This window comes from Anser cygnoides, chromosome Z, assembly GCF_040182565.1.
Source record: "Anser cygnoides isolate HZ-2024a breed goose chromosome Z, Taihu_goose_T2T_genome, whole genome shotgun sequence".
Taxonomy (NCBI): Eukaryota; Metazoa; Chordata; class Aves; order Anseriformes; family Anatidae; genus Anser; species Anser cygnoides.
In genome coordinates, this window is record NC_089912.1 from 48,882,727 (window position 1) to 48,896,844 (window position 14,118).

The following is a 14,118-nucleotide window of genomic DNA, read 5'->3' on the forward strand; positions in this document are numbered from 1 at the left end:
ATCAGTGCTGCTTTTAACTCAACAGATACAGAAATTCACCCACAAGGCCTATTACCAGTGCTACTGATCCAGAAATGTGCATAAAATTGGCTTAACGTTTAACTTCCTTTTGCTTTGGGTTATTGATCAAAACCTACCACATATTTCTATAGTGACCATGTGAAGTCTTCTTAGCAAATTAGTATTTTCGCTGCTTCGGGGTGAAGTTAGTGTTGTTCAAGTTAGAAAAATCACCATCATTGTTATTAAATAATTTGCAATATACTTCAATAAAACTCTGCACATTTGTGTGTGTCCTTCCTCTGCTGAAATCTGCTGCAGCCCTATGCTTAGTCAGGAATGAGTCTGAGTTTAAATGTCCCTCTGGAGCACCAATACTTCAGAACAGACACAGCCACTGTGCAAGACAGAACAAGGAAGAGGATGTTCTGCACCATGTGTCTGATACACCTGGCAGCACAGAATTGCTGTCTTTGTGTCTCCTGCTAACAGTCTGTCAGCATTTCCTCTTACAGTCTCTTTACCTTATCTGTCATCATCTGTTCTGACACACGGCCTAGCATAGCAGCTCTTACCAAAATGTGTTTTTATTGTTTGATAGAGTAAAATGACATTTGGCTGCTTTTATTAAGTTATTGGGGAATCCTAAATGTACCTCTGAGGGTAAATTTGCTCCTAATAAAGGAAACTAATACATTTTCTTAAAAAGTATTCCATGGTGCAATCCCAAACTAATTTGTTTTGTTTAAAGAAAACTTGCAAGCTGCCATGTTTTGCAAATGGATCCTCGTGCCTTTCAGAAGAAAACATTACATAAAAAAGACTATCACTGAGTTAGAAAGATATAATTTCTTTTACTGTAGGTGGTCCCTAGCCAACTTTATTTCAGCAAACTTTTTTTCCCCCTTCTAAATGCACATAATCCTTAGATTTATTCTATTCACGTAAGCTGGCACATTTTAGGCAATATAAATGAATGTCTTCAGTAGAGGCTTTATGATTCATGACCAAATGCTGATCAGAGAAGAAGCAGCTTGTCTGTCTTAGCCATCACCGGCCAGCAATAGTCAGTTTTCCTCTTCTGTCACAACCCTGCTCCTTTAGAGGCAGAGAATTAAACCAGTCTTCCTGGTCACTCTGCTGAGGTTTTCAGCAAAGTACACGGGTACTTTGACACTCGGGAAAATGTCCCCATGTGCAGGGCACAGTAGATACCATGTGCTCTAAGGACAACATTAACATGATCTAACCATATTTAAGCAAGCTCTGAGAAGCGAATCAGATACTTGCCTGGGCCTTGCTGTATGCAGGGGAGAACCTGGCAGGGCCATGCTGGGTACCCAGGGGTGCCCAGTGCTGACCACTGACTGTGAGATGGCTGAATCCCAAGACTAGAGAATTCTGCCTTGAGGTTGCTAACATTCATGAGAGAGGGAAACATTTGGGTGGTACTTGCTATAAGTATTAGTATAGGTTGACTGTGGTGCCCCAAAAGTGCCATTTGCTCTTAGTCCTCTTTGTCAACCAGTAGCTATGCTTAATAACCACGTTTTAAATTCCTGAAGCAGATAAATACTGCCAAAGTGTGAATACTAATGTGATCTTAGATTTAATTCCCTGATGTTTTAAGGTTGTGTATTTTAGGTCTGGTTTTTGTGTCAGCAGTCTCAGCAGGTGATGTACTGTCAGATTTGCATACAGAAACAAAGGTACACTGGCTGCAAGAGGTTTAGCTTCTACTAGCTGTTCCACTAGTGCTCCTGGGAGGTCCATAATTTACTTATCAGTGAATAGGAGCTTTCAATCAGACAAATCTGTAAAATCTAGAGGAGTGATTGTGGTGTGTTTTTTTTTTGGGGGGGTGAAGGGGATTGGGGAGAGGGGGCAGCAAATCAATTGTCAAGTTGATCCACAGTTACTATATTATTGGTGGAATCATTTGTACTGATACAAAAATCAGTAATCGACATGAACACAACTAGGAGATTAATCAACATATTCTGCTATCCTCTGTCTACTAACAGAGTCTCCTCAGTTTCTCATTGTGCATCTTTGTAGCTGCTACTTTTAAGACAAATTTATTGGACAATTTTCTGTCCTTTAATTCCTCCTGTAGTGTGACGGTAAGATTAAGAACTCAATTTTCTTCCATCCCTGCTGAGTCTTTAAAGATACCTGGACTTAAGGGAATCATACAGGAAGGGGGGACTGGGTTTGTTATTTGTTTTGTCCTTAAGTAGAAAAATTTAAGGTTTGGTTCTCTATAAAATATAAAATTTCAAATCTTGTACTTAATGTAAAAATCATGAGGGATTTGATTTTATAACAATGAGTAAAAAAGAATGTTCTTGCACTTCTGTGTTATTGGCTTGCAAAGCAGTTATATGTTTCAGAAATCACATCCAGTTATCGCAAATTACTGGTCATAGGTTGACACAAACCAGGGAATTTAGAGTTAAGGAGATGGCCAAAACAGATGAATTCTCATTCAAGATCAATGCTCTTTTAGTTAATACAAGTTAATACAAGACAAAACAAAATGAAAATAGTTTAAGCATTGTCCCGTTGTAGCACTTCTCCTTTCTTGTCCATTAGTTTTATTCAGACTCTCTTTTCATTTGCAATGTGAAGCATTCTAATATACTAAGCAAACAACAGAAACTTAAAGTAATATAGAATTAGAGCTTTATATCTGCAAATAAACTATCAAACATAAAAGACATGCTACTGTATGTTGACTTGAAGGATATATATGATCAAAGTAACGTAAGAGTCTCACATCTTCTAGTCTTGCTAAGCAACATTTAAGAAAATCAAAGTATAAGGGGCATTTTAGACTCTTATTTTGCAGCTTTTTTTTTGGATGAGTCTGAAGCAAGATCCTAAGGTAGCATAAATGAACAGACCATAATTTACATACCAAATAGCTAAATCTAGCTGAGGACAGCTGCATATCCTCATTTGAAAACTGAAGTTATGGACATTTCAGAATCATTAAGTACTTGATGTGTGTGTACGAAATGCTTATATTTCCGATGCTGCTTTCATGGTATAGAAAATTAAAGGACAAAATTATAGTGGGGAGAAAATATTCTAAATTGTTTTTCATCAGATGAGCAAAATAACAAGGAAGGCTTAGCATCTAAGCTACTGATGAGAGATCTTGATGACAGGCAATGAAACTCCAGCCTAACAAATCAAGTTTAGCTACACTGAAGCACTGGAAGTGCTGTATTATCAGTGTCTGGGCCCAGGTTTCCTGCAGTTTGCATGATGCTGTGTTATGATTTATCAGCTCCAGCCATTCATATTTCTCTCAGTCAAGTGGGATATACATTTTGCCTTTAGATTTGGGGGTAGCTTTGCATCTTCTTTGTACATAAATAAGAAAGTTATTGAATTTTCAATAGCAGATTCAGACAAAAACAAAGGGATTATGAAAAGCTGGGGAAGTCTATCCAGCAGCTGAGCAGGCCTTGGTTTCATGCTGCACTAATAGAGGAACTGCTGTAGGGATAAATAAATGGACTTTAGCTCTGGGAAATGTTATTTTCTGTAATGATAAGAAGAGCAAAGAGATCAACTAAAACTCAATATTTACTTTGTGTTCCAGGAGTTTCTCTGAAACTAGTCCTGCATCTGTAAAGCTCTGTGCATGACTGTGATTTTGCAAAAATAGAAATAGGTCAGTTTGCATTGCTGTGTGAGTAGAGAGAGGATTCAAGAATAGTTCTGCCCACCGATACCTTGAGCACCAGGAGATCACAGTTCTCAGCCCTCAAGTTCAACAGGAGAAGCGAGCTATTTCTTAACCACCAGCTTACATTACACCAGTTTCACATTCCAATTCCATCTCTGAAAGCAAAATATCTTCTTGCAGAACAGCCCTGTACCCCCTCTAACATGGTCAATGACTCCTAGCAACAATCAAGCCTAGTACTAAATCACAGCAGTGATAATGTAGAGCACTTCAGTGCAAGGTCCTGGGGCATTTTGCACTTGCAGTCACCTTATCTCATTCTGCGGTGATCAGTACCTTTCAAATATGGCTTTCCTATCAGTGTTAATAGAAGTGAGCTCAGTACCATTTGCATACAAATCAATGGCTGTTCCAGTTGCTTACCAGAAGACATTTATGGTCCTTTGTAGACCATCAAGGTCATTTTTTCCCTCTGGGAGAGGCACTCTGGCACTGAGTTCACAGCAGTACCATCACATACACAGACGAAGGGGTGCAATTTGAAGGCAGTAAGAGACAAAATCTGCTTTTTTCTCTGAGACACGGGGGATCAGCTACTTTTCTTAACTCTGTGATGGTTTCTTAAATTGCTATTATTTAGTCTTTGAAAATGATGGGCCTCTCCTGGTACCTGCAGCTGCTAACCAACCCACTGGACCAAGGGCTTTGAAGTGCAAACATTGCAGACAGCCAAATGTTAGCTGTCTGGAAGCTTCTGCCATGGAAGGCTTTAGGAGCGCCCCTGACTGTCAGGATGTTTTGATTCGAATTGGAAGGCCTTTCAAGAAAAAGAAAAAAAAAGTATTTTTGTTTTAACTGTGGAAAAAAAAAAAAAGCCAGCAGGTGCAAAACTTTTTACTCCCACCTCTGTTCTCATGCAAGAGAGTTCAGGCATTGAATGTCATAATTGTCATGGACAATTAACACAACCCTATAACTTCGGGTGAAAAAAAATTCTCCTGAATGAAAAATGAGCACTACTATCTTGAAAGTAATTTTTAGGGTTAGAAAGGTAGAAAGTTCACTTACTAGATTTTGTTTTTATTTTTTTAATGTGCATATCAGGGCTAAAAGGCCATTTCTAGTGTTTGCTGGCTTAAAAGCCACTTTAAATTTTAGTCAGAAGCTCACTGTCTGTCATGGTGGCATTGTTAGGTGCTCTTCTGACCTCATTTCTGGGTGAGCAAAGGGAGTTAAGGAGAAGTTTGTCTCTTCTTTCAGGTCAACATATCGGCTGAACACACAGCAACTTACAGCACTACAGACATCCCAAGCACTGAAGTAGATTGTTTCCTTTCAGGAATTAAAAGTGTATTTTCTGTGGACTAGCTCAAAGGTTCCTTCCATTCATAAAAATTTAAACCCTCGCTGTCAAAATGTGGTACTATACAGAGCAACTGTTTACTGTTACAGACCACATGAGTTAATACTCTTGCTCCTCCCACTGTCCTTCTGAGCAGACAATGATTATTAACTAAAATTTTAAATAGCAAAGCAATAGATGCAGTCTAAGGATAGACAAGTGACTCCATAGATAAACATGCAGATGCAGTTTTTACAAGATGATGTTTATAAGCAAGGTGATTTCCATCTCAGAAACCCTCTTCACAATACAATTTCTCTATCTAAGCCTTCCTTGCCCTTTTTCTGGATGTCTCCACACACATGTAAAAATAGGACATCTTTTTCCCTGTCAATTTGTTTGTGGTGTATATTAAAGAGAATTCAGCATTCTGAAGGAAGGCTGAATTTAATTATTTTCATATATTTTAGTAATTGTGTTTCATTTCTGAAAATTGTACCTGTCTCCTTTGGCAGAAGAGCTGTGCTCAGTTCTTTCAGAATGAACATTTCCATGCTATATGCACTTCAGTTTGGAAATGAGGGAAAAAGGAGGTGGAAAAAAACAAAAACAAACAATAAAAAAACACTGTTCATTACACAGTCATTGCACCTTACAGGATTTTCCATTTTCCATTGAGGAACCCTCTTTGGCTGGTAGTTCCAGACAGTATTAGATGCTGCCATATTTGGAAGATAGGATCCTTAAGCACTGATTATTTTCATGCTTTGAACTGTTACTTGTTTGACAAGGTTGGGTTTTTTTTGGAGAGAGTCCTGTGAATTCTGGTTTGGCAATAAATGGAGACTGCTTTCTGAAAGCCTCTGCAAAGTGCACTTGGAAAAATTGCACCATGCCTTGTCACATTACTGATTAAAATAGTGCTTAGGATTTTCTGAGGGTTTTCTGGTAGCACTGTGGAAGCAAGTGAAACTGATGTATTAATACAGTGTTATTTGTGATCTAAACTCCTTCCTCTGGTAGCTTTTCTTCTTTCACCTCCTCCCATCAGGACTTTACAAAGAGCACCAATTTGTCACAAAAAAATCAACACAGTTAGCAGCTCTTTCTAATTCATCAACATCCATTTGCAAGCTTCTGTTTTGATTGGACCAGCAACAAAACAAACATGCAAACAAACAAAACACAGCTGATTCAGTAAGTGAATCTTCTTAGTCTTTGTGAGTTGCTGGAATGCCTGAAACAGTTACATGAAGTTAAGTACTCTTAAAAATTAGCAAGAAGTTAGAGATACAGGATTGGCACAAGTCTGTAGGAAGTGTCTTGTCTTGTTGCTGAACATTTGAAAGTTCAGTCCTTTGTATCCTAAAAAGCTGATGGTTTAAAGCATTTTGCTTCTTTCAGTAGAGGGCATTCAGGCATTAAAGACATTAAGTTTCTTGCAAGGGAACCGTTGATGGTTCTCCATAGCATGAAGGAAGGGTAGGTAGAGGTGAGGTAGTAACATCTCGGAATGAGTGTTAACAGGGTGCTAGTGGAGTGCTTAGTGCCAGTGTGTGTGCAGTCCATGCAGTAGGTAATATCAGAGGGCAGCAACAATGTAAACAGCTGTCTCCAGCAGTAACTTAACAGTCCTTCATCTGCAGATGTGAAAAGGAGGTAGAGGGAGGAATCTTCCTGACATAAGCGTTGCATAAGAACAAGATTACCTTTAAAACACTGGACTTCAGATGCCATGCTTCTCACCCTCATCATGCAGGCAACTTTTGGGAAAGGTTGGGTCTAGCTGGTTGGCTGGACAGTGGGAAGCATACTGCATACAGGAATAGGAGACCATCCACATGCTGCTTACACACAAGAAAGTTAAGAGCATACCACATCTATAAAAGACAGCCTTATCTTTCTTAAATACACTGTCTCAGTTACCTTCAATATTTATGTGCATGCATGTGCTTGCTATTTGAGTAACAAAGATAGCCCTCCTCACCTTCTTTACACCTTTCAACATTACATCATGTAAGAGGCCTGGGCTGAATTAGGGCACGTGGACAACGAGCAATCCGAGGCACTTATACTGCCTGGCATTCTGTAGTTCTTGTCCATGCTTTGTGCTGGTCATTTGTTGTCTCTCTAATAAAGCAGCGAACAGATTCAGTGAACAAATTAGACATTATTTTTCCAGGCCAGGAGATTTTTGAGCTTTCTGTGAAGGCAAGGGATAGGTGGTAAAGAAGCAGTTTCTTTTAGGATCTGACTCTCTGGAATTAGCCTATGATGAAAATCAAGGTTTTATGCTATAATTGCAACTGTTCTATTTGTGTCTTGCAGTGAGCCACCTCTATGGATTTGGACTGATGGATGCTGAAGCAATGGTGATAGAGGCAGAAAAGTGGACAACGGTCCCTCCACAGCATGTGTGTGTGGAGAACACGGATCGGCAAATCAAGTAATACCCGCTGCCAAAACTCTTGCTGGCATAAACTTGTGGAAAGAAATTGGGTATAATTTACCCCTCCCTTGCATTGTGTTTAATGTATGATTTTGAAAGCTACACTGGGGATCTCTGTCACCTTCACAGATCACAGGTCATTTGTCTATAAAGGTTGTTCCCCATAGCGATTGGAAAAAAGGCCCTAATTTAAAGAATGCCCCAGAAGTTGAAGGTACAAAACAAGCCAGGTTGGATGTTGATCAATACTGGTATAGAAGTAGAAGAATGTCTAAGAAGAATAATGTCCAATCGAGTGCACTGCAGTCACCTTTGTAAGATGAGTACAAACTTATCTGTTGGGGGTCTGACAGGTAAATACTCGTCATTAAAACCTTACATGATGGTATCTCTCAGTCAGTCTCAAGAGAGCCTGTCTAGAGGCTAAGACTAAATTGCTGTCTGCTTGCTAGGATAGGTTTTCCATAGAACCAGGCTTAAGAGCAAAGTTCTGTATGTGCACTCTGTGACTACACAGAGAGCATCAGACACAAGGCATGTTTCCAAAGCATTAAGGTCATTGTGGATACTTTTTGTTTGACAAATATACTTGACAGCCTTGACCCATAACTGTTATAGTCTGCAAGGACACTGTGCCAGTTTAAACCAGCTGAGTCAGATGCTGGTTGCCCACTGTTTGCTACAGATAACATGTAATACTTGCTATTACGTAAGCAAGGACTATGGCTATGCCAGGCATTTCCTGGGGCTTAACAAGCAGCTGTGATCCCATGACAATCCCAACAATTCTCAGCTGGCCACTAATCCTCAAAAATGCTCTGTCCCAAAGGCTTATTCCTTTTACAGGTTTTTCACAACCCTCTTTTAACATGTGGACATATCAGCATAGCCCTTAACAGAAAGCCGGGCAGTTGCCAGGAGCTGCAGTAAAATTACACTGTGGTGTGTTTCTGCTGGCAAATAAGTGTTAAAACTAAAGACATTCACTACTATGCAAAAGTGATTGGGTTGTCTTATTCTACAGAATGAGCAAGAAATGCTGATGTTGTTTTATATGCTTACATTATAGAACAATACGACCCGACAGCGTTGTCCGTTCAATTTACAAAGCCACTGGCTGTTCAGATAATCCTAACCACCATGTGATCTACTTGGAGCACGTTGTTGTGCGCATCACCATTACTCACCCTCGACGTGGAGACTTGGCAATTTACCTAACCTCTCCTTCCGGAACTAGATCACAGCTCTTGGCCAACAGGTACAGTATGACAACGCAACTTCACAGTCAAGTCAGCATGCAGAGCCTGCACTGAGACTGCAGCATCAGCAAAGAATTGTCAAGCCATTACCATAGGTTTCCTGACAGACACAGGCTAATCATTTTTTCAGAGAAAGATGGAGAAAATGAAGTGCAAATGAACTCAAATACGTAAATCTCTGTCTTCATTAATAGATGTGTAAGCTGTAAATCTGCTGAAGATCATCATCTTTAAAACAAAGATTAGTCTATTTGTGCCTTGTGAGCCTTGTGTGGCTCACCAATTATTCGATGGCTGGAAATTCTGAAGAAAATAGTAACAGGCTTAGTGTTACAGAAGGAAACTGAAGCTGAATGGATGTGTGCTTCTGCCATACTCTTGGCACTTATTTTTCATTTCTCTCTTTTCTTATCCTTTGTTCACTAGTAATAAAAATCAGATAGAATAGTAATTCTCTACTCCTATTTTCTTTAAGCTTTGTGAATACAGCTATGACTCCTGGTGTCGCCAGTTTCCACCCTCTTCAGGACTTTTAATGAATAGGAATTTGCTAGCTTTCCAGACTGCCCCACATTCATATCCATATCATCCCAGCCAAATTTGTCAATACAGTGACTGTAAAGCTCTGGAGAACTGCATGTCTTCCTGACCCTCAGCTGTAAAATGACCTATCTTTCCTCTTGAGAGGAAGGAGCTATTTCTGAGACAGGTGGAGCTCAAATTGATCTGGTTCTGACAGAGATGTAAACCCACGTTTTCATTGGAGATGAGGTTAATTTAAAAGGAAAGATTCATTGAAAATATTCTTCAAACTATAGACATAAATGTATGAAATAGAGAACAAGTTGTGCCAGAATTTTGGGGCACTCAAGAATAACTCCTGTGTTTCATTATGAGTGCCATCAGTGCCTTGCTGATAAAACACGAGCATAAATATCTATGTATTTCACTGCTACCCTGAACAAAAAACCTTGCCTTTTGCTAATTGTGCCAAGGCAGACTTCTACCCTCAAAACAGTTATGAATCAGGCTTTTGTTTTCTCTTTGAATAAATTCCTGTTTAGTTTTCTATTCCATCTTTCATGCAACCATTCTTCCGTGCTTCAAAATGAGAAAGTCTAAAACTCCTCCACCTAGGTATCCAAACAAAACAATCTCGTGTAAACCCAGTGGTCTTAACACAGCTAGCTTTTGGCTCTAGACATTCATGTCTTGCAGTTGACTCACAGCAAGTGGGAGATAAAGACATTCCAGTATTCACAGTTCACCTCTGGTGATGACTGTTATGTGGAATAGGTACAAAGCCTAATTCAGTCTATTTGTAACCTTAGAAAGTAATTTTTCTGTACCTGTGGTAGAAAGATGCAAAGGTATTTATTAAAATACAGTGATGTTCAGCTGTTTCTTACCCTATACTATCAGAAGGCTAACCAGAAAACAAAGAAACCTGAAAGACCTTTTAGTGTTTTGCCATTTTGCAAAAATGAATTATTAATGACAAGCAAATACTTGTACCGTCACACCAGAAATTCCTTTCCCATGCAAGATTCAGAGGTATACTGACTTGTCAGTCACATATGGATGAAACAAACTCACAGCTCAGGGGTAATAATATTAAGGAATAAAGGCGTTTTGCAAACTCTAGGTCTGAAATACCTAGAGACTTCACAAGCCCTTTCTTATGGTGAAGTGGAAGAGTTGTTATTTGCTAACATGAGAATGCATTTAATTTTGAGACATTTGATTACTAAAGTATTTATCACGAGGACATTAGAATAAAGATGCAAGTACAGGTAGCATGAAGAGATGCATTGGCAGAAAGCAGTCTGGTGGGTTTTATTCTATAGGCCAAGGTCCCAGAGGCTGCTGTACATTGCTACTACCTGACTGAGATGCTTTTCTCAGACATACAAGACCTTTTAATGCACACGTACATGATTAATAGCAGCAATACCAGCTGTTTTTACTGAACCCAGGAAAAACCTCATTGCTTTACCATTACTCATCTGGGTTTAATTTGAAACAGTTTGCTGGTAAAATGTCTTAAAGTGCAAAAGGTATATTTTACACATGTGCACTTCTTCTGCACCAATTCTGGGAGAAGAGTCATTGAGTAGTTTCTGGTGCATTGACGCGCAGATCCCTCAAGGCAATATCTGGCCTTTTTTCTGCATATTTTATCCTTAATGTTGGCATCCCCTGAAATGACTTCAGTAAGAAAACTTGTTAGTCAGAGGCGATGTGGATTCCTTCGCAGGCATTTGGTGGATTACACTGTCACTGGCTTGAGCCTCATGTGCATTCTTCAAAAACTGCATTACAGGGAACATCTGCTTTGTTGTTTGGAAAGTACTAAACATGATTACATTGGATGTACTGCAACAGAGCAAAATACAGGCTTGGAAAGTGCTGGCTGCTGTGAGGATGAGGCTACAGTTAAGTCCAAAGGGGAACAGTATCCCCTTTCTGAAAACAATTGGCCATTGGATTTGGCAGCATTGTTTTCTCAGTGTTTTTGAGACATGCTAAGATCAGTACACTCAGTACGAGGGGCCATGGAGGAGAAGCTAAATAGAAAAAGGGCAGAAGAAGCAAACTTGGGGCTCATTTGTCTCCCAGTGGAGTTTCGGTTTGTTTAATTCCTGCCCTTTAAATTTAAAGCAGCTGCTGCCATTCGAACTGCGTAACTGAAATTTTTTAGCCACGTGGTGGCAACTTTCCAGGCCACTAGCTTCCTATGCTTATATGGCACTGACATTAATAATACCTCTGTTCAAAAACAAAGGGAAGTATTTTCATGACCATCTTTTTCCTATAATGAAATCTTAGATAATCAGTAAATTTTAATAATACCCCTCCCTGCAGAAATCTCTTAGATCAAAAGTGAGGTATTCTTGTCTAATCTTGCTTGCTAGATCACTCCATAAAAAAATCTTGGTGAACAGAAGTAGCGGAAACCTTTGTTTATAGGAGGACATTTTGATTTCTGGACCAGCCCATCTTATATCTTATATCTGAAGTTTACACTTTATAACCTAATAACAAAAACAATACAACAAATACAAAGAAAAGGGTAGGGTCAACCTTCACACTGAGTCTTACTGTTAGAGTAGCTGAAAATGACATGCTGGTGATATTATTATATCCAGGATGAGTAAACAATAATCCTCTCCTTTGTACAATGTCTACGGGGTGAAGCAGTTCTCAGAAAACTGTCTTGCAACTCTTACCCACTATATTTTACTTCATTCAGGTTGTCTACATCTTTTATCTTTTTTAGTTTTGATTTGACATCCTACTACCTTTCTACCACCCATTCTTCAAACTCCTTTAATTGCAACATAAATCCATCTGAAAAAATATTAGAATGCTTCTTTTGTTATACCATCAGTGTTAGCATTATATAGGTTAAAGAGCTCTGGGAACTCTAGAGACCCAACACCAATATTTTATTTTATTTAAAAAAAAAAAGAAAAAAAAAAGTTAAGCTTCTTTTTGTACCAAAGAGGAAAAATTACCGTTGATTTGTCCACCTCTGCAAGAACAAATAATGGGGTTAAATGTGCAAAGCAGTACATGAATGCATCTAAGTGACACTATCCTCTGTGTGAGTCTAAAATCCATCCTGGAACACGGAAGAAAAATGAAGTGCAAATATATCTGAGATTTAGAATGACACATGCCTTTCTTTCATGACTGAGAGTAGTAAATAATTAATCAGAGGGTTCTGCATATTAGGCATATATTAGCTTGTAGAATTCAGTGTTTCTAGTTCAGTTATAGCAGAAAATTAGAACACATAATTAAAATTTTGAAATAATTTTCTGTAGTAGAAGTGGAAGTGAGGAAAAATGGGTGAGCACATATTTAGGATCCAGCTAAATGTCTTAGCTTTTGAGTTTTGTATTAAATGAAGAAGAGAAGCAGTGTAAAATATACAAGAGGACGAATGCCTAGGGTTTACGCATTTGCACCAGCTACTATGGTGAGAAAAAATGAATCTTTTCCTAGCTATACAAACACTAGACCAACCTCAATCTTACTATAATAGCACTTATTGCGCTGAGTTTCACTTGGATAAATTGCATTGTGTGATGGAGAGTCAGTCTATACTGATGTCCTTACCCTAATCATTTATCCCTTTCAACCTACCTGACTCATCAGGATAGGAAAAGTCCATATATGGAACCAAGTTCACTCATGCTCTTGCATTAGCATTTCTTCTCACTTTAGTTAGAGTGAGGTTTCTGAAGATTTATGTATTAATAGGAAAGCACACACAGCTTTTTAGAAGACATCTATAAGCATCAGGCACACAGCTGTCTGAGTAGTACAGCGTATGTAGCTCAGCAGCATGACAGGTCTTTAGGTCATGACAGAGCATTTCATGATGATATGTGCAGTCCCTGGGGACAAGCTCTCCATAGTTAAAGATGATGGCTGCTGTTTTCTCCAGCATCTCAGATGGCAGACATTGTACCCTATTGCTGATACTATTTTACAAACACGTTCTTCATGTCAGCTCCGACAGAGGACTCCATTGCTTCATAAAATTAACTGCAATAACAAAACTTAAAGTGTAAATTTAAGAAAAAAATGCATATGCATATGTTTTAAATAAATCTTTAGATCTCATATCCAGAAGTTTTAAGTGATCATCCCTGACATATGTAGGTGAGAAAGCTTCTGAGGTGCCTGTGTGCCCTCTGACCATTTCTTTTTTTTTTTTTCCTGAATACTTAAATGCAGGTGAGCAGTACTGCCTGACTCAATGCTTTGGTTAAGTCAGTTTGGGCTGTCTGCAGTTGTTCAGGGGTTACATCTCCCAGGTGGCAGGTGGTTGAACCATGTGGAAAAGAGCTGCTTCAAGGAGAATAGTTGACTAAAGCCTTTGCAGGTGCACAGCTCAGGAATACGCTTTGTATTCCTGATATTCTCATTTTTCAAGATACAAGCTCGCTTTAAATGTTGTGGCCAATTACACCAGTAGGCAAGGACTGCTTGCCTGTCAGGCTGCCAATTTAGTAGGCTGGAGCCTACTAAAGCTCCTTCTGGAGCTTCTCTGCTGTTACAGAGAAGAAAATAGCCTTGTTTTGCTAGCTACTCCACTGTTTGCAACCCCAGCCACCAGCCAGTGCAGGGTATATGTGTCCTGGCTCTCCTTCTGGTAAGTTGAATATGCATAGCATGGCTGTCAGTCATCTGCAGCTGCACATCCTGGGATGAGAAGAAGATCTAGATAATAAAAAGAGACTCTTATATACATTTATGTTTTATTGTTTGTGATGGGTGATTGTGGTGTTCCCAAATGTATCTTCCAATGCTTTTTCTCACACAAAAGGAATCAATTTTACAAATTAAAACAAAA

The 14,118-nt window shown here is 39.0% G+C and overlaps 1 protein-coding gene across 2 annotated transcripts in view; it reads left to right on the forward strand.

Annotated features, from left to right (window-relative positions):
* Positions 1–14,118, forward strand: part of PCSK5 (proprotein convertase subtilisin/kexin type 5) — a 251,048-nt gene that overhangs the window by 156,013 nt on the left and 80,917 nt on the right. For both annotated transcript variants that reach the window (XM_066988258.1, XM_066988259.1), the window contains exons 11-12: positions 7,371–7,488; positions 8,561–8,749. In XM_066988258.1, coding sequence (XP_066844359.1) covers positions 7,371–7,488; positions 8,561–8,749 — 307 coding nt within the window. The remainder of the gene's footprint in view (positions 1–7,370; positions 7,489–8,560; positions 8,750–14,118) is intronic.